This window comes from Cervus elaphus, chromosome 7, assembly GCF_910594005.1.
Source record: "Cervus elaphus chromosome 7, mCerEla1.1, whole genome shotgun sequence".
Lineage (NCBI taxonomy): Eukaryota > Metazoa > Chordata > Mammalia > Artiodactyla > Cervidae > Cervus > Cervus elaphus.
The window spans coordinates 26,255,118-26,282,765 of NC_057821.1; the positions used below are offsets into that span (position 1 = coordinate 26,255,118).

Genomic DNA, 27,648 nt, shown 5'->3' on the forward strand with positions numbered 1-27,648 from the left:
CCACCTGCAATGCAGGAGACTCAGGAGACAGGTTTGACCCCTAAGTCAGGAAGATCCCTGGAGGAGGGCATGGCAGCCCTCTCCAGTATTCTTACCCGGAGAATCCCATGGACAGAGGAGTCTGGCAGGCTACCATCTATGGGGTCACAAAGAGCTGGACATGACTGAAGTGACTTAGCATACATGAACACATGGATCACACTTTAGTAGCATTGCTCAAACAAAAACTAGATGCACAACAACACTGAATAAAAATGACAGAAGAGTTTTATTTTCAAATATTGAAGGAGAAAAGTTAAACTATAATTTGATGAGAAGCTAAACTATATCTTAAGTGCAAGGGTAATTTGATAAAGAAAAAATAAATATCAATCACAATCCAGTTCTAACAAATGTGATGATGTCAAGATGATGGAGGTCTGGGGAAACCAGAATCAAATGAGAGCACATTGAGGTATAAACAGTGAAGGGAAAGTAAACATCTACAGGCAAAAGAATGAAGCTGGCCTCTATTTCACATCATATGTGGAACATTAACTCAAAATGGATTAAAGATCTAAATGTAAGCATAGGTGTAAATCTTGGTTTAGGCTTCTTAGTTATGACACCAAAACCACAACCAAACAAAGAAAACCATAAATTTGACTTTGTTAAAAGTTTTGTGCACCAAAAGACATTATCAAAAAAGTGAAGAGGCAACTCATAGAAAGAGAGAAAATATTTACAAATTATTCATCAGAGTTTAGTGTGAAGAATATATAAAGAATTCTTAATACTAAATAATAAAAAGAAAAGCAATTCAAGTTTTTAAATGAACAAATGATTTGAAAAGACATTTATCTGAAGAAGATGTGCAAATGGTCAATAAACACCTGAAAAAAAATGTGCAACACAATTAGTTATTTGGGAAAAGTAAACCACAATGTGGGCTTCTCTGGTGGCTCAGCTGGTAAGGAATTCGCCTACAATGCAGGAGACCTGGGCTGAATCCCTGGGTTGGGAAGGTCCCCTGGAGAAGGGAAGAGCTACCCACTCCAGCATTCTGGCCTGGAGAACTCCATGGACTATAGAATCCATGGGGTTGCAAAGAGTCAGACACAACTGAGCGACTTTTGCTTCTCACTTTCTTCAAAACCACAATTTAATATCACATCATCCCCTCTAAGACATATATTCTATGTCCTCCCTACATTCCCTCCTCACCAAGTGGAAAATAACAAGTGTTGGAAAGAATGTGGAGAAATGTAAAAGGATGCAGCCACTGTGGAAAATAGTTTAGAAGTTTCTCAGTAAGTTAAATGTAGAATTACCATTGTTGTTGTTCAGTCGCCCAGTCCTGTTGGACTCTTTGTGACCCCATGGACTACAGCACACCAGGCCTCCCGGTCCTTCACCATCTCCCGGAGTTTGCCCAAGTTCTTATTCATTGCATTGGCGATGCTGTCTAGCCATCTCATCTTTCGATGCCTTCTTCTTCTTCTCCCTCGATTTTTCCCAGCACCAGGGACTTTTCCAATGAGTCATCTTTTCCCATCATATTACCAAAATACTGAAGCTTCAGCTTCAGCATCAGTCCTTCCAGTGAATATTAGGGTTGATCTCCTTTAAGATTGACTGGTTTGATCTTGTTGCTGTCCAAGGGACTTTCAGGAGTCTTCTCCAGCACCACAGTTCAATTCTTTGGCATTCTGCCTTCTTTATGGCCCAGCTCTCACAACCGTATGTGACCACTGGGAAGACCATAGCATTGACTATACAGACCTTTGTCAGCAGAGTAGTGTCTCTGCTTTTCAATACACTTTCTAGGTTCATCGTCACTTTCCTGACAAGAAGCAATCATCTTCTGATTTCATGACTGCAGTCACCATTCACAGTGATTTTGGAGCCCAAGAAGAGGAAATCTGTCATTACTTCCACATTTCCCCCTTCCATTTGCCACGCAGTAATGGGGCTAGATGCCAGTCATGTCCAACTCTTTGAGACCACATGGACATCAGGCTCCTCTGTTCATGGGATTTTCTAGGCAAGAGTACTGGAGTGGGTTGCCATTTCCTTCTCCAGGGAATCTTCCCGACCCAGGGATTGAACCCAGGTCTCCTGCATTGTAGACAGACGCTTTACCATCTGAGCCACCAGGGAAGTCCTCCTAGCTTCTCTCCTAGCTCAGTCGGTAAAGAATCTGCCTGCAATGCAGGAAACATGGGTTCAATTCCTGCATCGGGAAGATCCCCTGGAGAAGGAAATGGCAACCCACTCCACTATTCTTGCCTGGAGAATCCCATGGACAGAGAAACCTTGCAGGCTACAGTCCATGGGGTCGCAAGAGTTGGACACGACTGAGTGACTTTCACTACTACTTCACAATGGGGCTAGATGCCATGATCTTAGTTTTTTTAATATTTAATCTTAAGCCAGTTCTTTCACTTTCCTCCTTCACCCTCATCAAGAGGCTCTTTAGTTCCTCTTCAGTTTCTGCCATTAGAGTGATGTCATCTGCATATCTGAGGTTGTTGATGTTTCTCCCATCTATCTTGATTCTGGCTTGTAACTCATCCAACCCGGCATTTCTCATAATGTGCTCAGAATATTGGTTTAACAAGCAAGGTGACAGCTGAAGGCCCTGTCGTACTCATTTCTCGATGTTGAACCAATCAGTTGTTTCATACAGGATTATAACTATTGCTTCTTGACCTGCATACAGGGTTCTCAGGAGACAGGTAGGATGGTCTGGTATTCCCATCTCTTTAAGAGCTTTCCTCAGTTTGTAATGATCCACATAGTCAAAGGTTTAGCATAGTTGATGAAACAGAGATAGATGTTTTTCTGAAATTCCCTTGCTTTCTCTATAATACAGTGAATGTTGGCAGTTTGATCTCTAGTTCCTCTTCCTTTTCTGAACCCACCTTGGACATCTGGAAGTTCTTGGTTCCCTTAATGCTGAAGCCTAGCATGCAAGATTTTAAACATGACCTTACTAGCATGTGAGATGAGTGCAATAGTCCGGTGGTTAGCACATTCTTTGGTAGTACCCTTCTTGGGAATTGGGATGAGGATTGATCTTTTTCAGTACTGTGACCACTGCTGGGTCTTCCAGATTTGCTGGCATAATAAATGCAAAACCTTGATGGCATCCTCCTTTAGGGATGGGAATAATTATGCTGGAATTTCATCGAATCCACTAGCTTTACTAGCAGCAGTGCTGCTTAAAACTTACTGGACTTCACACGTCTGGCTCCGGGTGACTAACTACACCATTGTAGTAATGCAGATCATTAAGATCTTTTTTTATACCGTTCTTCCTTATAATCTTTCCATCTCTTCTTGATCTCTTCAGCATCTAGTAGGACTTTACCATTTTTATCCTTTATTGTGCCCATCTTTGGGTGGAATGCTCCCTTGATGTTTCCAGTTTTCCTGGAGAGATCTCTAGTCTTTCCCTTTTTGTTGTTTTCTTCTCTTATTAAGCACTGTTCATTGAAGAAGGACTTATTGTCTCTCCTAGCTATTCTTTGAAACTGTGTTTAATTGGTTGTACCTTTCCTTCTCTCCCTTGCTTTTCACTTCTTTTCATTCTTCTGCTTTTTGTAAAGCTTCCTCAGATAATCACTTTGGCTTCTTGTTTCCCTTTTTTTTGGGGGGGGGATGATTTTGTTCACTGCCTCTGTACAGTGTTACAGACCTCTGTCCATAGTTCTCCTGGCACACTCTTAACTAGCTCTAGTTCCTTGAATCTGTTCATTACCTCTACTGCGAATTCATTTGGGATTTAAGTCATACCTGGCTGGCATAGTGTTTTTCCCAGTTTTCTTTAGTTTAAGCCTGAATTTTGCTATGCGAAGCTGATGATCTGAGCCACAGTCAGCTACAGGTCTTGTTTTTAGTGACTGTATACAGCTTCTCCATCTTTGGCTACAAAGAATGTAGTCAATTTGATTTTGGTATTGACCATTTGGTAATGTCCATGTGTAAAGTCATCTCTTGTGTTGTTGAAAAAGGGTATTTGCTATGACTAGTGCATTCTCTTGGCAGAATTCAATTAGTCTTTGCCCTGCTTCATTTTGTTCTCCAAGGCCAAATTTGTCTGATATTCTCAGTATATCTTGACTTCCTACTTTTGCATTCTAATCCCTGATGATGAATAGAATATCTTTTCTAGGTGTTAGTTCTAGGAGGCCTTCTAGGTCTACATGGAACTGATCAGCTTCTTTGGCATCAGTGGTAGGGCCATCGACTTGGATGTCTATGATGTTGAATGGCTTGCCTTGGAAAAAAACGGAGATCATTCTGTCATTTTTGAGGGTGCACCCAGGTACTGCACTTTGGACTCTTTTGAGAGCTACTCCATTTCTTCTATGGGATTCTTGCCACATTAGTAGATATAATGGTCATCTGAATTAAATTTGCCCATTCCCGTCCACTTTAGTTTGCTGATTCCTAGGATGTTGATGTTTATTCTTACCATCTCCTACTTGACCATGTCCAATTTTCCTTGATTTATGGACCTAACATTCCAGATCCACCCCAAGAGAAATTAAAGTATATATTCACACACAAAAAATGTGTACACAAATGTTTGCAGCAGGATTTTTCACAACGGCCGAAAAAGTGAACACAACCCAGATGCCTATCAATGATTGAATGGATAAACAAAATGTGGTAAAGCCACATAATGGCATATTTTTCCACCACAAAAGGAATATGGACCCATGTGAGGATTAGAAAGATACAAAGAAGACTCCATAGCAGAATTTAGGTTTACACTAGTAGGCAGAGTTCAGAAGTTACTGAATTTGAGAAGAATAAAGGCTAGTACTAAATTTGGACTGCAGAAGGGAAAATGGAAAGGAACATGGAATCATTGCCTGCTCTGTAACAACCCTGGCTTAAGTTTAATTGGTTTTCATATGTTGTTAAGTGAACATAAAATATCTTCCTTTTTCAGTACTAGGCAGTCTCACTGGGCTTTATCTGCACAAACGAAATAAAAAAGCCACTTATCAATTGAATTTTGTGTGTATATGTGATCATTTGTGTGTGCATTCAAGTGAGGAAATGGACACCTGCCAACAGAATACTGCTTTCTCAGCCTCCAAGGACAAAATTCCAGAGTCTCCTTCCCTGCTTCTGAGACAATTCCATTTTCTACCCAGCTACAGCACTTGGGAGCAAAAGACCTGGTTCACGTGACTGAAGCTCTCCATCCCAAGGATATAGCCCTGAGTAGTACAGTCCCTTTCTTCTGTATTGGTAGAGGGGGCACAAAGACATTTCAAGCTCTGGCAATCCAGATCAGAAAAAAGCTGGGAATTTCCTGTGGACCAACAGATGTGAATCAAACTCCCTTCTGACTTGGTGACTCAGACAATGAGTTGGTTTGTAAAACTCTTTACAAGTGGAGAAGGTGAGTTTGATTTTTGTCATTGTTATTGTTGGTGTTTATATGTGCTGTGTTCATGAATTTAAATGCCTAGTGTCTCTATAAAGGTATTTGAGACAAAGACAGAGTAGAACACAGGATACAAGTCCTGGTGGTTGGAGCTGTTACTCTTAGGTCTGGTTAACCTGTTTTCTCATTCCCTAATTAGACATCTCTAAGTAGTTTTTGGGCTTCCCTGGTGGCTCAGATGGTAAAGCGTCTGCCCGCAGTGCGGGAGACCCAGGTTCGTTTCCTAGGTTGGGAAGATCCCCTGGAGAAGGAAATGGTAACCCACTCCAGTACTCTTGCCTGGAAACCTCACTCATCTATTCTCATTATATATTGATTATTCTTCCACCTCATTCTTCTACCTCACTTCTTTCAGCACACTTTAACTTATGGATACTATCACTCTTCCTATACTTCTCCTCTTCATGTCTGTGATGCTTCTGAATATTCTGAAACTTCTCTCACAGTGCAAACTCCTTGAGTAATTTCACTTTAATCCATCCATTTGTATATTCCCAAAGTAGTGAAAAATCACCTTGCAAAATTGAAGACCAATACTCTCATACTGAGCACCTTGCATAAGAATGAAATCAAACCTTTAAGATAATATATTCATGTGTAATTGTAAGTGGATATTAATATGCATGATTAAAACATTTTAATGTGCACTATTTGGAGGTTCTAAGAGTGGAGCAGAAATCCAATCTCTAGTGATTATGGCTCTAATTCCATATTAAGTAATGAAAAAGTACATGCAATGAGACTTTGAACAAATGATGAACTTTTTCTGTCTTGAAGGATAAACAATGATTTGACTAAGCTTACAGGTAATCAATGTCTATCCACGCACAACTGGTGAATAAGGAAAAGTCTGCCCCTAAAAGAAAAATTATGTCTTGCCATTAGCGGGGTATCATTCAAGTTACCCTAAAATATAAAAGATTTATATAATTTTTCTACCTCCAGAGATATGATTATCACTGTGAACTGCTTAAAGCCTCCTCTGAGAGTAAACACATTGCCCTCAGTTACTCTGGTCCATGATAACACACTTAGCATCCACCAAGGAAAGAAGATCCATCATAGCCCCACAAAGTCCTACATCAATTTACCCAAGCTCTCCCCAGTATCAGTTCAGTGTCTCCTTTCTGGAGAGAGATGTAGGTTACCTGAACTCTGGAGGAGGCTCAAGCTTGGCATGTATGTAGAGTGTCCTTAAATGGAAGCAGCATTGTTTGATCAGTGAGTCCACCATAAACATATCTGTAGTGGATTTTTCAGATTTTCATCTTGGGATAATTTACCCAATCTTAGTCTGGCCATTTGTATTTCAATCCTGATAGCCATGACATCTAATCATTTCATGTGTAAGAAACCACATGAAAATGATAAGTCAGAGTCATCTTGTGATCTAAACGGAACATTCTTCCCCTTCTTAAAATAATTTGCCTTTGAGTTGAGAACAGAGATGAGCATATTTTGAGCTTCGCAATGCAGATGTTATCTCCAAGCAAGAGATGTCAATATACTTTTCTATGGTCACATTTTTAGCTACAGTTTTTTGCTTAGTGCTGGGAAACTGAATTTGAAAAAATTAAATAAAAAGGAGTCTGGTAAGGGTATAATATACAGAATTGTGAAGGGTCTGAACATTTGGAATAAGATGAAAATTTAAAGGGACTAATGACATTTAGCTTTGAATGGAGAAAATTTTGGTGAAGGTAAAAACTGTTTTCAAATATCGAACACCCTAATATTCAGCAAGTCAGAATAAGTCTTGAAAATATTAAAATGGCCATCTTAGATCAAATGGTGAATAACTTCATCTTAAAGAACCACTTTTTTGTTTCACTGTTTTTCACTATTCTTTTGCCAAAATTTGTTTATCTTCACTCTAGTCTTTATTATTTTCTTCTGCTAGCTTTGGGTTTAATCTTTTTTTTTTTTTTTTAATAGCACCTTAAACAACTGAGCACACACACAGCTATAAATTTCCCTGCTTTCACTGTATCTCATAAATTGGATATGTTGTATCTTTGCTTTCATTGGTCTCAAGACAATTGCAAAAATTTTTTTGTTATTTCTTCTTTGACCCATTGGTATTTAAAAGTGTGTTGCTTAATTTCCACATAGTAGTGAATTTCCTAGTTTTTTTGTTATTGATTTCTACCTTCATTCTATTGTAATCAGCAAAGATACTTTGTATTGATGTCATTATTTTAAAATTCATTAAGGCTTTTTTTTTTTAAGCTCAGCACATGGTTTATCTAGAGAATGTGCTGTGTTCATTAGAAAAAAATGCATATTATGCTGTTTTTCAGTAGAATTTATTTATTTTTATTTTTTTAATTTTTTAAAAATTTTTTTCATTTATTTTTATTAGTTGGAGGCTAATTACTTTACAATATTGTAGTGGGTTTTGTCATACATTGACATGAATCAGCCGTGGATTTACATGTATTCCCCATCCCGATCCCCCCTCCCACCTTCCTCTCTACCCAATCCCTCTGAGTCTTCCCAGTGCACCAGGCCTGGATTTAATATATCAGTTCTGTCGCTCAGTTGTGTCCAGATTCTTTGCGACCATATGAACCGCAGCATGCCAGGCCTCCCTGTCCATCACCAACTCCCGGAGTCCATAGATCTGTTAAATCTGATTGGTTTAATGCTCTTCAACCCTCTGTTTCTTCATCAATCTTCTACTTCGTTATTCTATCCATTATTGAAAATAGAGTACTGAAGTCTCCAATTAATACTGTAAATTCCTCCATTCTGTCAATGTTTGCTTTATATATTCTAGGCATCTGTTATTTGGTGCACACATGCTTATATTTGTTATATCTTCTTGGTGATTTGCTCTTTTATCAATATACAATGTCCCTCTTTGACTATTTTGACAAATTTTGCTTTAAAGTCTGTTCTCATTGATAGTGTATAATTCTGTCTTGGTTAATATTTGAATGGAATATTTTCTTCCATCATTTCAGTTTCAACCTGTGTGTATTTGTATCTAAAATTAGTCACTTTTAGACAGAGTATAACTGTACATTTTCCAAGTCTATACATCCAATCTATGTCCTTTGATTGAGGAGTTTAGTCTATTTCCATTTGAAATAATTAGTGATTAAGAAAGACTTTTACCTTCTTGCTCCTTGATTTCTGTTTTTAGGATTTTTGTCTTTCATCACTACTTTCCTCTGAATTAGTTGTCCTTTTATTGTGACACATTGAGATTACTTAATCACTTCCTTTTCTATATATTCCATGGATGTTTTATTTGTGCAGACCATGGAGTAGCATCTAATATCCAAAAGTTTGAACAATATATTTTGAATTGACAGCAACTTAACTTCAATTGGGTCAAAAATACTCTACTTTTATGCAACTTTATCTCCTCTCTTTTGTAATTGATGTCAAAAATGATATCTTTCTATATTGTGTACTCATTAACATGGATTTATAATTATTTTGAACATTTGCCTTGTGTAACTATTATAATCTTGTGTAACTATTATAAAATGGAGTTACAAACAAAAATTACAAATAATACTAGATGGTATATTTTCCCTTATGCTAATTTTTACTGGCTGTATATATATATATACACACACACACACATATGGCTATGAAATACTTCTAGTATCTTTTCATTGTTAAATATATTAATAATTTTCCCAACCTTAGAGAAGATAAACAATCATAATACTTATAATTTATTCTTTTGTATTTTATTGACACAGTTATCAAATTGGCAAATTTTATTCCTTTTAAATATTTGTAGATGGGCTATGTCTTAATGGAAGTTTAAATATAATATGGCTCTAGATTTCCTGAAAATTTTATATGAGGAACACATGTAACTATTGTCTTGAGATATTTCCAAAAGGAAACCGAATATCATCATAAATTTTAACATTCTCCTTTTCTAATGACATTTTAAAATTATATTCTTGTTTTCATAGGGAATATAATTTAATAATATATTTTTGCAATGTACATTAGAGGTTTTATATAACTACTGCTACACGTACAGTTTTAGACAGATGGGTACCTTTTCTGTGCACCTCCTCATCACTTTTTGTGTCATACCTGCGTCATGTGTGTGTGCATTTTAGCCTGAAAGGACTCAATGAAAGATGAATGATGGACATCATTTAATGCAGTGGAAGTCCTGTTGTTTCTTTTCTTATTTTTCTTCACCTATCTTAACTCTTCTTTCACCAACATGTGGGGTAATGCAAAGAAAACAAACAAAACCTAAAACACTTTGGAGTGTTGAAATGTCCTTTAGAACTTTAATGAACCAATTCTCACAAATATGAGTCAATATGTTGTTGTTCTTTAGTCAATAAGTTGTGTTTGGCTCTTTTGGGACCACATGGACTGTAGACCAACAGGCTTCTCTGTCCTTGAGATTTCCCAGGCAAGAACTGGAGTTGGTTGCCATTTTCTTTTCCAGGGAATCTTCCTGACTCAGGGATCAAACCTGGGTCTCCTGCTTGGCAGGCATTTTCTTTTTTTTCCCCCACGAGGGAAGCCCTGAGTCAATATACACCAAGAAGTAAATTATAAAAGGGTTTTGAATTTTGTCCTTCTCTGTTCCTGACAAAATGCATTCATTTGGAAAGAACTGATTCTTCCTTTCTTTTACTTTTTAGAGAACAGTGAATACCAAAAAGGCAAGTACCAAAAATGTATTCCACTGGGGACCTTGTTATTATTTCATCTGTTTCTTGTACCCTTGCCTTCAATAAGCAAGGATCATCTTCCTCAAATCACATAAACACATATTTTTATCTGATTTTTGTCTTGTTAGCTTATCTTTCTAACTGAGTTTGCTCATTTCATTGGCCATTTAGTTTTCCCAATCATTACTTTTTTGGTTGGTCGTCTTGTCACAATCAAGAGAACAGCCATTTTTTTTTTCATAAATTTTATCAAGGTGTCTTTGAAATGTCAACATATTCAAGGTTTATAACATGTAAGATTACTCCAAGAAAATTTTTGTTCAATTGATTTAAGCTTCCTTAACTGTAACTTAGTGCTTTCCCTCCCTTTGCCCCACATGATGTAGTGAATATCAGCTTTGTTCAGGATGGGTTAAAACAGAAACTCAGATTCAATAAAATTCCATAGTAACCGGTGGACAAAATCTTTGAGCATAGAAGTACCCAGAAACCTAATTATTATTAGGCATTTATAGAGCAGTGATTCTGTTTTCTCTAATACAATGTTTGAGGTGACCTTACACAATGTAGCTATGACAATATGAGAAATGACTGTATTTAATAGCAGTCTAGGACCAAATAAAATAAAACAAACCAAATAATAAGTGAGTTCTGAGTTCCTGCGTGTTTCTTTGTGTGAGTGAATGTGAATAGTCTTCTGCATCCTGATAGTGTAAATTTTAAATACAAATATTTCCTTAAATTTCAATTTCATATCTTGGGCCTGTCTTATGAAATTGACATTGATCTCTGCATTTATATCTTTCAGGGCCTGTCTTATGAAATTGACATTGATCTCTGCATTTATATCTTTCAGAAGATCCTCAGAAAAAAGTTGGTAAGTTCTCTGATAAACTTTACTCCTGAAGCCCTTTAATACAACTGGTTTCTGGATGTCTGTATGATTCCCTTCCTTTTAAAAGATCTATAAGGCATTTATTGGCCCCCCTCTGCTCCTGGATATCTGTACTTCACATCAAAACTTCTTATATTGGACTTCTCCCTATTTAAGTTCTACTCATTTCCATCTTCCTACCTTCCATACATTCCTATTCTTCTATTTCCATTTTATATTGTTTGTTCTATATAGACCGGGCTCCTTCTATCTTGTGGTGGCACTATTTTGGTGAAACAAGGCTCTACATTTGTTTGTTTTTAAAAATAATTTACATCTCCTTAATTTTGAAGGATATATCACTAAATTTAGAATTCTAGCTTTTCTTTTTTTTCCCCTTTTTCCTTTTCAGACTTTCAAGTTGTGGTTTGATAGTCTTCTGGTTTGCATATTTAATGACAAAGAACTATAAGAAATCCATTCTTATTTATTTTATGGTAAAATGTGTTTTTCTCAGACTGTTTTCCAGATTTTAAAAAATGTGCCTTGACGAGGAGCTCTTTTTGTTTACCCAGCTTAGAGCCAGCTGTGACTTTCTAGTTTTATAAAATTTGGGGACATTTAGACAATTATTTTTACTTCACGCTCCATGCTCATTACCATCCTTCTAGGATCTGAAACCCTTGTGTGTCAGTTCAGTTGATGCTATTTACCTCTGTGCTTTAGTTTGGTTATATTTTACTTCTGTTTTAATTTTTAGTTGTTTACTTCTGCGATGTCTAATATGTGCAATATTGAATAAAGTTTCTAATATTGTATTTTTTATTCTAAAACATTCTACTTGTTTTCTTTTTATACTTTGTGCTTCTCTCATAATGTTTTGTGTTTTTTAAATTAGTGAATATATTAATAATACAGACAAAATTATGGTATTTAAACCATTATTTCATTCCCTCATCTGTTATTCCAGGTCTTTTCCTTTTGTGTTATTCTCTCCTAACTATGGTTTGTATTTTTCTCCTCCATCTAGCTAGTAATTTTCTGTAGGATGTTAGATATTTTAAACCTAATTCATTGACTTCTGGAGCCTGTGTTTTGTTTTGTTGAGTACTGAATTTCTCTACTCAAGAATTGGCTTGAATCTTTAAAGGTTTGTTTTCAGTTCAGTTCAGTCACTCAGTTATGTCTGACTCTTTCCAACCCCATGGACTATAGCCATCCAGGCTCTTCTGTCCATGGAATTATCCCTGCATGATACTGGAGTGGGTTGTCATGTCCTTCTCCAGGATATCTTCCCAACCCAGTGATTGAACCAATGTCTCCTGCAAGGGCAGGCAGATTCTTCACCAGTGACCTGTCTGGAAAGCCGATCTGTCCTCAACATGTGTATATATCTGAATTTCATTGTAAAAAAGGATGGCCCAAACAAAGTAAAATGATTGATATTTTGCATCCCCAAAGAATTTCTACCCTATCTCCTCTTAGGGTTTTATTTCCTAATTGGGCTTCCCTGGTGGCTAAGCTGGCAAAGAATCCGCCCACAATGCTGGAGACCTGGGTTGCATGACTGGGTTGGGAAGATCCCCTGAAGAAGGGAATGGCTACCCACTCCAGTATTCTGGCCTGGAGAATTCCATGGACTATTCCATGGGGTCACAAAGAGTCGGATGCAACTGAATGACTTTCACTTTCTTGCATTTTTAGTTTCTTTAGCAGAAAGGGGTGGAGGAATGTAAGAGACAACCCAGCCTTTGATTGGTGAGATGTCCTTTGGAAATTTATGGCTCCAGTTTTCACAAATGTACATCAAGTTGCACCATGCAGTACACTATGAAAGGAGTCACAATTTTGGTTCTCCTTTTTTAACATTATGCTTTTATATGGAATCAGTTGCTTATTTCTTCCTTTTACTTCTCAGAGGAAGGTAACCAAGAAAAAGACAAGTACCAATAATGTATTCCACTGTGTACATTGTCATTCTCTCATCTATTTCTTATGCTCTTGCCTTCAACTCTTAAAGATCATCTCCCTTAGATGCAAACAGAGACATACTTTTACATGATTTTATATAGTACCTCATTCTTCCAACTTAAGCTATCCATCTTCATCTGCTATTCAATTTACAGCATTATTGCCTCTCTTGTATTTCTAGTCATTGCCTTCAAGGAGAGAAAGCCTTTCCACTAACAGAATTTCATTACTAAGATACATGTCAAGTTTGGATATTTAAACTTCTGACTTACCAGTTTTCTCCAAGATAGTCTCAGTTGATGTAGATCCCTCTTCACTGACATGTAACATCACCTTTCTATTCCTTTGTTGCTGTTTCGTCGCTAAGTTGTGTTATACTCCTTGCAACCATTTGGACTGTAGCCCACCAGACTTTTCTGTCCATGGGATTTCCCAGGCACGAATATTGCAGTGGGTTGCCATTTCATTCTCCAGAGCATCTTTCCAAACCAGGGATTAAACCTGGGTCTCCTACAGTATGGGCTTCCCTGGTGGCTCAGCTGGTAAAGAATCCACCTGCAATGCAGGAGACCTGGGTCTGATCCCTGGGCTGGGAAGATCCCTAGAGAAGGGAAAGGCTACCCACTCCAGTATTCTGACCTGGAGAATTCCATGGACTGTATAGTCCATGGAGTCACAAAGAGTCAGACACAACTGAGCAACTTTCACTCACTTACTCCTACAGTATAGCAGGTGGATACTTTACCACTCAGCTACCAGGGAAGCCCCAACTCATTATGAATCAGAAAATAAATTTGTCCTTCTCTCCTCCTGACAAAATGCATTCATTTGGAATGGATTGTTTCTTCCTTTATTCTTTTTAGAGAATAGTAAACAAGGCAAAGGCAAGTATCAATAATGTATTTCACTGGGGACCTTTTTATTATTTCTTCTGTTTCCTGTACCTGTGCCTTCAACAAGCAAGGATCATCTTCCTGAACTAACACACAAACACATTTTTTTTTTTTTTTTTTTACGAACACATTTTTATTTGATTTTTGTCTTGTTAGCTTATCTTTCCAAATGAACTTAGCCACTTCGTTTGCCATTCAGCTTTCTCAATCATTACTTCTTTGGTTGGTCTTCTTGTTGCAATCAAGAGAACAGGTAGTTTTTTTTCTCATAAATTCTATCAAGGCATCTTTGAAATTTAAACATATTTAAGATTTATGACATGTCAGATTTCTCCAAGAAAAGCTCAGGTCATTGTATTTAAACCTCCTTTATGGCCATTTAGTACTTTCCCTCCTTTTTCTCCATGTGATGTAATGAAGATCAACTTTCTTTAGGCTGTGTTAAAACAGAAACTCAAATTCAATAAAATTCCGTAGTAACTGGTGGACAAAATCTTTGAGCATAGAAGCACCCAGAAACCTTACTCTGTATAGACATCTATAGAGAAGTGATTCTATTTCTCTAATATAGCGTTTGAGGTGACTTTACACAATGTAGCACCACATTATGAGAAATGACTGTATATTTATCAGCAGTCAAAGACCAGATAAAAGAAAGCAAACCAAATAATAAGTGAGTTCTGATTCCCTGTTTGTTTCTCTGTGTGGGTGAATGTGAGTAGTCTGCATCCTGACAGTGTAAATTTTAAATATGAATATCTCAGCAAGTTTGAATTCATATCCTGTGTCTATCTCATGAAATTGACATTGGTCTTTGCATTTATGTTTTTCAGAGGCTCTTCAGAAAAAAGTTGGTAAGTTCTTGATATTCTTTACTCCTGAAGCCCTTTCATACAACTGGTTTATGGATGTCTTTATGATTCCCTTCCTTTAAAAAAATCTGTAAGCCGTTTATTAGCCCCCTCTGCTCCTGGATATCTGGTTTTCTCATCTAAATATTTTGATGTTGGACTTCTCCCTATTTAAATTCTGCTCATTTCTGTCTCCCTATCTTGCATACATTCCTATTCTTCCATTTTCATTTTATATCATTCATTCTTTATAAACACTGGCTTCCTCTGCCTTGTAGTGGTACTATTCTGGTGACATAAGCTTCTACATTTGTTTGTTTTAAGAAACAATTTATACCTCTTTAATTTTGAAGGACATATCACTAGTTTTAAGTTCTAGTTTTTCTTTTTTGCCTTTATGCTTTTCAGACTTTCAAGTTGTGATTTGATAGTCTCCTGGTTTGTATATTTAATGACAAAGAACTGTAAGAAATTCATTCTTATATGTTTTGTTTCGCTAAAATGTCTTTTTCTCTTACTGTTTTCCAGATTTTAAAAAAAATGTGCCTTTGTGGGGAATGCTTTTTATTCACTCATCTTGGGGCCAGCTGTGACTTTCTAGTTTTATAAAATTGGGAAAAATTTAGACAATTATTTCTTCTTCACTCTCCCTGCTCATTACAATGCTTCTAGGATCTAAAACACATGTGTTTAAATTCAGTTGATTCTATTTTTCCTTTTTCCTCTGCACTTTAGCTTGGTTATAATTATCATCTCAATTTTTGATATTTTTTCTTCTGCAGCATCTAATATATAGCAATATTAAGTAAATTAAAGTTTCAAATACTGTATTTTTTATTCTTAAGAGTTCTACTTGTTTTTCTTTTTGTACTTTGTATTCTTTTTCTCATAATCTTTTATGTTTTTTAAATTAATGAATATATTTGTAATACAAAAATACAGTCTTTAAACCATGTTTTAATTCCCTGATCTCTGCCATTCAAGTCTTTTCTTTTGAATATTTCTCTCCTAGTTATGGATTGTATTTTTCTCCTCCGCCTACCTAGTAATTTTCTGTAGGATGTGGGTATTTTAAACATTAGTTCATTGACTGTTGGAGCCTGTGTTTTGTTCTGTTTAGTACTGAATTTGTCTAGCACAGAGTTAGGCTACTCAAGAACTGGCTTGATTCTTTTAAGATTAGTTTTACCCTTTGTCAGAGCAAGATTAGAGTAGCCCTTAATAAACGATCCATTTTGTCTTACCACTGCTGCTGCTAAGTCACTTCAGTCGTGTCCGACTCTGTGCGACCCCATCCCTGAGATTCTCCAGGCAAGAACACTGGAGTGGGTTGCCATTTCCTTCTCCACTAGATTCGACCTATTTGGTGTTTTCTCAGTGCACATATATTCAGACATGTATTCAATGATAACTCTTCACTCCAACTGCTATAAACTTGAATGTCTCCAGTCCTATAGAAGTCCTATTAATATTATAGATCCTTTGCCATTGTTTGCCTCACTTCTTTCATTTCATGCATACATACCTTGCTTAAACTGAGCAATAGAGTCAAGGAAAAAATCTAAGCATATTTGGAATTATTTGGAATTTCTAGGATATTTGGAATTACTTCTTTAAAAAGCTTCCTTCTCACAATATTGTCATACAAATTCCAGCTAGAATTTGTATAACTGAATTCCAGACCAACTCATACTTTACTCACAAAAATCTATCTTATTGACTTCACTTGAGGAATACTACAAGATTCTCATTATCTCACTCCTTTTTAAATGAAGTCCAGATAGTGCCTCAAGGCAGAATATCAGGATTATCATAGGATTCAACTTATTTGTCTGCTGTTGCTTAGGAATCACAAGATTTCTTACACAATGTTTGAAAATAAAAATTTTCAATTTCTTTAAATAATTTGAAAATTATTTCTGAAGAGAGTCACAGAGAGCTTACTATAAACATTCAATTTCTTTTTTTTCTAAAGCAATATTATAGTATGCTAGAATGTATGGTAACTTTTAAGTGATTTTTCAAAGTTAAAAAGAAATGACTGACATGGTCTTTGAAAAAAATGTTATATATCAAACTAAATATCTCTTTTATTGAGAAACTCTCTAATAAAGCCACATTAGAGTCTGTGAAAGAAAAGTAACACATAAATTCAGAGAAAAGAGAGAGAAGAGAAAGACAGAGAAAATAAGAAAGAAGAAAAAGAAAACATAGAAGTCTGTTAGATAATGGTAGCCTCCATAGAGAAGGATGAACAACCAGGGAAGAAGGAGGACAAGAAAGGAATAATAATGAGAAGACGAGGAAGAGGAGGAAGAGAGGAAAAGTGAAAGAGGAAGAAGAATCAGAAAACAATGCTACTTTGTCTCTAAGACTGAGACTAAGATTTGTCGAAAACTATCTTTTACTTGTGTTAAAATTCAAGTTACCAGAAAAAGGGAAAGTAGGATCTGCAGAAATGACATGTCTGTGAACTCAGTCACTCCGTGGTGTTTGACTTTTTGGGACTTACGGAGTGTAGCCCACCAGGCTCCTCTGTCCACGGGATTACCCCTGTGAGAATACTGAGTTGGTGGCCATTTCATTTTCAAGGGGATCTTCCCAATCCAGGGATTGAACCCCTGTTTCCTACAGCTTTTGCATTGCAAGCAGATTCTTTTTTTAAAATTTAATTTATTTATTTTAATTGGAGGCTAATTACTTTACAATATTGTAGTGGTTTTTGCCATACATTGACATGAATGAGCCATGGGTGTACATGTGTCCCCCATCCTGAACACCCCTCCCCGTTCCATCCCTCAGGGTCATCCCAGTGCACCAGCCCTGAGCTCCCTGTCTCATGTATTGAACTTGGACTGGCGATCTGTTTCACATATGATAATATACATGCTTCAGTGCTATTCTCTCAAATCATCCCACCCTCGCCTTCTCCCACAGAGTCCAAAAGTCTGTCCTTTACATCTGTGTCTCTTGCTGTCTCGCATATAGGGTCATCGTTGCCATCTTTCTAAACTCCATATATATGCAATAATATACTGTATTGGTGTTTTTCTTTCTGACTTACTTCACTCTGTATAATAGGCTCCAGTTTCATCCACCTCATTAGAACTAATTCAAATGCATTCTTTTTAATATCTGAGTAATATTCCATTGTGTACATGGACCACAGCTTTCTTATCCATTCGTCTGCCAATGGGCATGTAAGTTGCTTCCATGTCCTGGCTATTGTAAACAGTGCTGCAATGAACATTGGGGTACACATATCTCTCTCAATTCGGGTTTCCTCGGTGTGTATGCCCAGCAGTGGGATTGCTGGGTCATCTTGAGAAAGAGAATGGAACTGGAGGAATCAACCTGCCTGACTTCATACTATATTACAAAGCCACAGTCATCAAGACAGTATGGTACTGGCACAAAGACAGAAATACAGATCAATGGAACAAAATAGAAAGCCCAGAGATAAATCCACACACCTATGGACACCTTATCTTTGACAAAGGAGGCAAGAATACACAATGAAGAAAAGACAGTCTCTTTAACAAGTGGTGCTGGGAAAACTGGTCAACCACTTGTAAAAGAAAAAAAACTAGAACACTTCCTAACACCATACACAAAAATAAACTCAGAATGGATTAAAGATCTAAATGTAAGACCAGAAACTATAAAACTCCTAGAGGAAAACATAGGCAAAACACTCTCTGACATAAATCACAGCAGGATCTCCTATGACCCACCTCCCAGAGTAATGGAAATAAAAGCAAAAATAAACAAATGGGACCTAATTAAACTTAAAAACTTTTGCACATCAAAGGAAACTATAAGCAAGGAGAAAAGACATTCTTCAGAATGGGAGAAAATAATAGCAAACAAAGCAACTGACAAAAAATTAATCTTAAAAATATACAAGCAGCTCATGCAGCTCAATTCCAGAAAAATAAATGACCCAATCAAAAAATGGGCCAAAGAACTGAAGCAACATTTCTCCAAAGAAGACATTCAGATGGCTAACAAACACATGAAAAGATGCTCAACATCACTCATGATAATGAGAGATGCAAATCAAAACCACAATGAGGTACCATCTCATGCCAGTCAGAATGGCTGCCATCAAAAAGTCTACATATGATAAATGCTGGAGAGGGTGTGAAGAAAAGGAACCCTCTTACAATGTTGGTGGGAATGTAAATTAGTACAGCCACTTTGGAGAACAGTGAGGAGATTCCTTAAAAACTGGAAATAGAACTGCAAGCAGATTCTTTACCACTGAGCCACCTGGGATTTGTATGACTCCATCAGGCCTTTTTCTGCTCCATCTTGTTCCTAAGTAATCAAGAATGTCTTTCTAAATACAGATTATCTATTTTTTCAAGAATTTTATGTAGATAGATTCAGACTCTATGTATAATTTTATATCTTGCTTACTTCACTCAGAATACTCCTTTTGTGGTTATGCCATATTGTTTCATGTGCATGCTAAATTGCTTCAGTTGTGTCTGATTCTTTGCAACACCATGGACTGTAGCCCCCTCCCCTCCCCCACCCTCCCAGGCTCTTCTGTCCAAGGGATTCTTCAGGCAAGAATACTGGAGTGGGTTGCCATACCTGTCCCAACCCAGGGATCAAACCCACATCTCCTGTGGCTCCTGTGTTTCAGGCAGATTCTTTACTGCTGAGCTACTGGGGAAGCCCATTGTTTCATGTGCCTACAATCTATTTTTTATTCTTTACTGTTGTGTATTATACCATTGAAGTTATATAGGACAGTTTGTTTATCTTTCACCTGCCAATGAATATTTAAATTGCTTCATATTTTTGGCTTGTACTGACAAAGCTTCTGTGAACATTCATTTACAAATATTAGTTGTAGAAATTCTATTTTACTACTTTTTCCTTGGAGAATAAAGTCTGGAACATAACAAGAAGCTTATTACTATGTTTTCAAGGTACCCTAACACTGTTTTCCAAAATGGTTGTCCCACTTTCTCATGACAATTCCAGTTACATTCTTTTTTGGGAATGGAATTTAGGAACATATATCTTTAATGTATATAATAAGTCTCATATGACTCTACTACAGCTACATTTTTGAACAGATGGGTTCTTTCACTGTATGCTTCCTCATCTTTTTAAGGACCTGTTTTCTGTTGTTCTTTAGTCACTAAAACATGTCCAATCCCACATCTCCTGCACTGGCAGTTGGATTCTTTACCACTGAGCCACCTGGAAAGCCCACATGTGTGTATATCTGCATTTCAGTGTAAAACAGGATGGCCCAACAAAAGAAGAATGACTGATATTGTGCATCTCTTAAGAATCCTGGCCTTATCTCCTATTATGGTTTTATTTCCTAATTTAGTTCCTTTAGCAGAAAAGGGTGGAGGGATGTAAGACAACCCAGCTTCTGGTTGGTGAGATGTCTTTTGGGAATTTATGGCTCCAGTTCCACAAATATAGATCAAGTTGGTCCACACAGTACACTATGAAAGAAGTCCAAATTTTTCTTTTCTTCTTTCTTAACATTATGCTTTTATTTGGGATGAATTGTTTATTTCTTCCTTCTACTTTTCAGAGGAGAATGAACAGGAAAATACATACCATTAACATATTCCACTGTGTACATTGTCATTCTCTTATCTATTTCTTATGCTCTTGCCTTCAACTCTTAAAGATCATCTCTCTTAAATGCAAATAGAGACATGATTTTACATGTTTTTATGTAAGTATCTTATTCATCCAACTCAATCCATCCAATTCATTACCCACCTTCATTGGCTGCTCAATTTATGGCATTGTTACCTGTCTTATATTTCTAGTCATGGCCATCAAGTAGACAGAGCCTTTCTGTGAACAGAATTTTATTTCTAAGATAGGTGCCAAGTTTGTGTATTCTAAATTGTTGATCTATCATTTTTCTCCAGGATAAGCTCAATTGATAAAGATACCTCTTCAGTTACATTTAACTTCTATTTTCTATTCCTTTCCTGTTGTTTAGTCACTAAATCATGTCCAACTCTTCACAACACTTTGGAGTGTAGCCCACCAGACTCCTCTGTCCATGGAATTTCCCAGGCAAGAATACTGGAATGGATTGCCATTTCCTACTCCATGTCATGTATCCAACCCAGGGATGGAACCTGGATTTCCTGCTTGGCAGATGGATTCTTTATCACTAAGCCACCAGGGAAGACCTGAGTCAATATATACCAAAGAATCAATTACAAAAGGGTTTTCAACTTTGTCCATCTCTTTTCTTGACAAAGTGCTTTCATTTGGAATGGATTGTTCTTTCCCTTCTACTTTTTAGAGGACAGTAAACATGAAAAAGGCAAGTACCAATAATATATTCTACTGGGGACCTTCATTATTTCATCTGTTTCTTGTACCCTTACCTTCACTAAGCAAGGATCACCTCCTCAGCTCACACAGACACATATTTTTTATTTGATTTTTGTCTTGTTAATTTATTTTTCCAACTGAGGTTGCCCACTTCATTTGTCATTCAGTTTTCCCCATCGTTATTTCTTTGATTGGTCTTCTTGTTTCAATCAAAGGAACAGATAGTGGTTTTCTCATGAATTTTATCAAGATGCCTTTGAAATTCCAACATGTTTAAGGTTTACGATATGCCAGATTTCTCTTTTAAAAAATCAGATCATTTGATTTAAACCTACTTTACTGTCATTTAGTACTTTCCCGCCATGTGATATAGTGAAGATCAGCATTTTTTTTAAGGCTGATTTAAAACAGAAACTCAAATTCAATAAAATTCCATAGTAACTGGTAGACAAAATCTTTGAGCATAAATGCACCCAACAACCTAATTCTATATTAAGCAATTATGGAGCAGTGATTCTGTTTTCTCTAATACAGTGTTTGAAGTAACTTTACACATGTAGCTACCACATTATGAGAAATGACTGTATATTTAACAGCAGTCAAAGGACAAACAAAAGAAAACAAACCATATAAAAAGTGAGTTCTGATTCCCTGTGTGTTTCTCTGTGTGTGTGAGTGTGAGTAATCTTCAGCATCCTGATAGTATAAATTTTAAATACAAATATTTCAATAAGTTTGAATTTCATATCTTGTGTCTATCTCATGAAATTTACATTGATCTTGGCATTTATATTTTTCAGAAGAACTTCAGATAAAAGTTGGTAAGTTTTCAGATATCCTTTATGCCTGAAGCCCTTTGAAAAATTGGTTTCTGGATGTCTTTATGATTCCCTTTCTCTTAAAAAATCTATAAGCCAGTTAGACATTTGTTGGCTCCCTCTGCTCCTGGATGTCTGTTTTTCACATCTAAAATTTTTGATGTTGGACCTCTCCCTGTTTAAGTTCTGATCATTTCTGTCTCCATGCCTTCCATACATTCTTATTCTTCTATTATCATTTTATTTCACTCATTCTAAATAAACGCTCACTTCTATCTTGTAGTGGCACTATTTTGGCTACATGAGCTTCTACACTTGTTTGTTTTAAAAGTAATTTTCCCTCCTTAATTTTGAAGGATAGATCAATAACTGTAGAATTCCAATTTTAATTTTTTTTTCATTTTCAGACTTTCAAGTTGTGATTTAATAGTCTTATAGTTTGTATATTTAATGACAAAGAACTGTAAGAAATTCATTCTTATATTTATTTCTGTTTCCAGATTTTTTAAAAATGTGTCTTAGTGAGGAACTCTTTTTGTTTATCCAACTTGGAGTCAGGCGTGCCTTTCCAGTTTTATAAAATTGGGAGAAATTTAGACAATTATTTCTTTACTGTTCCTGCTCATTCTACTGCTTCTAGGATCTAAAACACATGTGTGTCAGTTCAGTTGATGCCGTTTTCCCTCTGTGCTTTAGTTTGGCTATATTTTTTGTCTCAATTTTTAATATTTTTGCTTCTGCATGCTTAATATATACCCCTATCCAGTAAAGTAAAGTTTCAAAGACTATTTTTTTCCTTAAGCATTCTATTGCCTCCTTTTTGTACTTTGTATGTTTTTTCTTGCTGTATTTTATGTTTTTTAAATTAATGTATATGTTAATTATATAAACAAAAGACTATCTTTAATTGTGGACTGTATTCGAGTAGTCACTAGTAGTAATGCTAGTCATGCAGTCGTGTCCGACTCTTTGCGACCCCGTGGACTATAGCCCCCCAGGCTCCTTTGTCCATAGGATTCTCCAGGCAAGAGTACTGGAGTGGGTTGCCATTCTCTTCTCCAGGGGATCTTCTTGACCTAGGAATTGAACCCAGGTCTCCTGCATTACAGGCAGATTCTTTACCATCTGAGCTATAAGGAAGCACCCATATCTTTAAACCAGTATTTAATTCCCTGATATCTGCCATTCTAGGTCTTTTTCTTTTGAATGCTCCTCTCCTAGTTATGGATTAAACTTTTCTGCTCTACCTAGTGAGTAATTGCTTATAGGATGTTGGATATTTTGAATATTGCATTGTTGACTGCTGGCTTCTGTGTTTTATTTTTTTGAGTATTGAATTTGTTTGGCACAGAGTTTAATTACTTAAGAATTGGCTTGATTTTTTTAAGGTTTGTTTTAAATTTTGTCCAATCAGGATTAGAATAGCCTTGAATATATAATTAATTTTGTCTTACCACTAGATTTGCCCATATTTTGGTGTTTTTTCAGGGCCCATATGTGCAATGAAAGCTCTTCTCTCTAGCTACTATTAACTTGAATACCTTCCAGTCCTATATAAGTCCTATAAATATTATAGATTCTTTGTAATTATTTGCCTTACTTCATTAGTTCCACCCCATGTACACATAGCTTAAACTCAGCAACAGAATCAAGAAATCCAAGCCAATATTTGGAGTTATTTCTTTAAAAATTTTCCTCCTCACTATATTCAGTTATACAAAACCAGCCCCCTTGACCCACAGAAACTGATCTTATTGGCTTCACCTGACAATTACTACAAGATTCTCTGAGTCTCACTCCTCTTTCAATTGAAGTAGAGATACTGCCTCAAGGCAGAACACGGGGATCGTCATAGGACTCAACTTTGAGTGAGTGAGTGAAGGTCACCCAGTCATGTCTGACTCTTTGAGACACCATGGGCTATAGTCCATGAAATTCTCCAGGCAAGAATACTGGGGTGGATAGCCTTTCCCTTCTCCAGGGGATCTTCTGAACACAGGGGTCGAACCCAGGTCTCCTGCATTGCAGGCAGATTCTTTACCAGCTGAGCTACAAGGGAAGCAAGGACTCAACTTATTTGTTCTTATTTGCTTAGGAATTACAAGAATTATAAGACAATGCTTGAAAATAACATTTTTCCATCTCTTCAAATAATTTGAAAATTATTTCTGAAGGGATTCACAGAGAGCTTAGTACAAATATTAATATATTTTTTTTAATGAAGTGATATTATAGTTAGGAATGCATAGTAACTATTAAGGGATTTTTCAAAGTTAAAAGGAAATAATTGATTAATAGTGTTTGAAAAAATTGTATATGTCAAACTGAATTTCTCTTTTATTGAGAAAGTCACTGATAAAGCCATGTAAAAATCTGTGAAAGAGAAGTAATGCATAAATTCACAGGGAAAAGAGAGGAGAAAAAGGCAGAGAAAACAAGAAAGAAAATATAGAAATCTGTTAGGAAATAGTGGCCTCCATAGAGAAGGATGAACAATGAGGGAAGAAGGAGAACATAGAAAGAAGATGGAACATAAAAAGAGATGGAACAGGAGAAAGAAGAAAAGTGGAGGAGAGGAAAAAGAGGAAGAAGAATCAGAGAAAACAACGCCACTCTATCTCTAGACTAAGATTTGTCTAAATCTATGTTTAAGCTTATTAAAATTAATATTACCAGAAAAACTGAAAGTAAGCCCGGCATAAATGATGTGCGTGCATGCTTCTTGGCTCAGTCATTTTTGACTCTTTGCAACTCCGTGGACTGTAGCTAGCCAGGCTACTCTGTCCTTAGGATCATCTGGGCAAGAATACTGAGTGTGTTGCCATTTCCTTCTCCAGGGGATCTTACCGACACAGGGCTCATACTGGTGCCTTCTGCAGCTCCTGCATTGCAGGCAGATTCTTTACCACTGAACCACCTGAAGTGAAGTGAAGTGAAAGTTGCTTAGTCCTGTCCAACACTTTGCGACCCCATGTACTATACAGTCCATGGAATTCTTCAGACCAGAATCCTGGAGTGGGTAGCCTTTCCCTTCTCCAGGGGATCTTCCTAACCCAGGGATCGAACCCAGGTCTCCTGCTTTGCAGGCAGATTCTTTACCAGCTGAGCCATAAGCCACCTGGGAAGCAAATTAATGATATGAGAAATACACAAATGGTTAACGAAAACATTTATTTACTTTCTCCCCACTTTTTCCCATTACAGTGGTCTTACTGAACTTTAGTTCTCTCCTGAGTGACTACAGTAACCTCCTAAACTTACTGCTTGCTTTTCTGCTCAAAGGATATCATTGGATGCTTAGGAGAATTTGTGTGCTTAGTGAATTAAATTCAGTAAAGGGGGATCTTTGGATAAGTTGAAGGTATCCTTGGGTATCTATTAAACTGAGAAAAAGTAAAATGTGATTATGGCAAAAGCAATCCTAACAGAGAAATTGTGGGTTGGGAAAATGGGGGAGAACTTAGGGCTGGAATTTGAAGAGAACTTTGCCTCAAAGCTTCATAGAGATCTAGTTGAAATATAACAAATTGTACTGGTGAAAAATGTATAATTGAATACACTGTAAGATACATACACATCCATGAAGCAATAACAACACTTAAAGAAATGAAACTATCTATACCATTAAGTTTTCTCATGACTTTTGTAATGACTCCTTCAGGCCTTTTTTTGCCCCATCTTGTTCCTATGCAATCATGGATGTCTTTTTTTTTTTTAAATTAATTTAATTAATTAATTTATTTTTTGTTTGTGTCTTTAAGAGTACAGATTATCTCCTATTTTCAAGAATTTTATGCAAATGTACATTTTTTGGGTATAATTTTTATCTGGCTTAATCCACTCAGAATACTCATTTTGCAGTTATCCATATTGCTGCATGTATCCACAATCTACTTTTTATTCTCTACTGTTGTGTATTATCCCCTTGTAGGCATATGCAACAATTTTTTATCCTTCTCCAGTCAATGAATATTTAAATTTTTTTCCACATTTTTGGCCTGTACAGAAAAGCTGCTGTGAATATTCACTTGTAATGTTTATGTAGAAATTCCATCTTAATTCTTTTTCTTTGGAGAGGAAAGGCTGGATCATAATATTAACTTTATTTCTACATTTTGAAGATACCATAACACTGTTTTCCAAAATGGTTGTACAAATTTCTCATGAAAATTTCAGTCATATTCTTTTTTGGGAATAGAATTTAGAAGTTTATCTCTTTAATGTAAATAAGAAGTCTCATATGACTACTGCTACAGATGCATTTTTGCACTGATGGATGCCTTCACCGTATGCTTCCTCCTCACTTTTTAAGTACCTGTCTCCTGTTGTTGTTGTTTAGTTGCTAGGTCCTGTCTGACTCTTGTGCAATCCCTGCAGCTGCCAGGCACCTCTGTTTATGGAATTTCCAGGCAACAATACTGGAGTGAGTTGTCATTTCCTTCTCCAGGGGATTTTCCAGACCCAGAGATTGAACTCCTGAATTTGCAGGCAGATTCTTTACCACTGAACCACCTGGGAAGCCCCGCTGTGTCCTACATGTGTCTATATCTGCATTTCAGTGTGAAAAAGGATGGTCCAACAAAAGACCAATGATTGATATTTGCATCCCCAAAGAATTCCTGCCCCATCTCCTCTTAGGGTTTTACTTCCTAACTTAGTTCCTTTTGTACAAAGGGGTCAAGGGATATAAAACAGCCCAGCCTCTGATTGGTGAGATGTCCTTTGGAAATTTATGGCCTCAGTTTTCACAAGTATACATCAAATTGCACCACACAGTAAACTATGAAAGGAGTCCCAATTTTGGATCTCCTTCCTTCTTAACATTATGCTATTAGGAATGAATTGCTTATTTCTTCCTTCTATTTTTTTTAAAGGAGAGTGAACAGGAAAAAGAAAAGTACTGATAACATATTCCACTGGGTACATTATCATTTTCTCATCTATTTCTTATGCTCTCGCCTTCCACTCTTCAAGATCATCCCTTCAAATGCAAACAAAGACATAGTTTTCCATGCTTTTATGTCAGTATCTTATCCTTCCAACTCAAGTTACCCATCTTCATTTGCTATTCAATTTACAGCATTATTACGTCTTTTGTATTTCCAGTCATTGCAATCAAGGAGACAGAGTCTTTCCATGAATGTTTTTGTTGTTCAGTCATGTCCAACTTTTTGTGACCCCAAGGACTGCAGTGAGCCAGGCTTGCCTGTTCTTTACTATCTCCCGGAGTTTACTCAAACTCATGTCCATTGGCTCAGTAATACCATCCAACCATCTCATCCTCTGTCTTCCCCTTCTCCTCCTCCCCTCAATGTTTCCTGACATGGTCTTTTTAAATGAGTCGGCTCTTTGCATCAGGTGGCCAAATTATTGGAGCTTCAGCCTCAGGATCAGTTTCCAATGAATATTCAGGGTTAACTTCCTTTAGGATTGACTGGTTTGATCTCCTTTTTGTTCATATACCTTACTGGAAGGCATATGAGATTACATTAGATTCCTTTCTTTTAAAGTGAGGAATTATACCCTAAAAGGCATCTAAATTTAGGAAAGTTGCAACTTGGAATACAGGTTGATGTTTTAGTCTAGTAAACACAGGAGAGATGAGAAAAGATGTAGTGGACGTAACACTGCCAAAAAGTTTTCCTCCAATAATGTAGGACAACTAAAAGGGTACCTGGTACATAAGAACTTGAATTATATAAATTCTAAGGGGTCTCAAATGCTGTTTTTTAATAAAATTTCAATTCTAGAAATGAGCTAATCTCTTGAAATTTGCATGAAATTTTAAGGGA

The 27,648-nt window shown here is 36.6% G+C and overlaps 1 protein-coding gene across 4 annotated transcripts in view; it reads left to right on the forward strand.

Annotated features, from left to right (window-relative positions):
• The first annotated feature begins 5,263 nt into the window (after window positions 1–5,263).
• The window catches only part of LOC122697770 (butyrophilin-like protein 1), a 29,108-nt gene continuing 6,723 nt past the window's right edge, over window positions 5,264–27,648 (forward strand). For 2 of the 4 annotated variants that reach the window (XM_043908760.1, XM_043908761.1), the window contains exons 1-4: window positions 5,264–5,401; window positions 10,084–10,104; window positions 10,970–10,990; window positions 14,685–14,705. In XM_043908760.1, coding sequence (XP_043764695.1) covers window positions 5,365–5,401; window positions 10,084–10,104; window positions 10,970–10,990; window positions 14,685–14,705 — 100 coding nt within the window. In that variant the 5' untranslated portion in view covers window positions 5,264–5,364. The remainder of the gene's footprint in view (window positions 5,402–10,083; window positions 10,105–10,969; window positions 10,991–14,684; window positions 14,706–27,648) is intronic. The other 2 variants (XM_043908762.1, XM_043908763.1) reach the window with 1 other exon arrangement.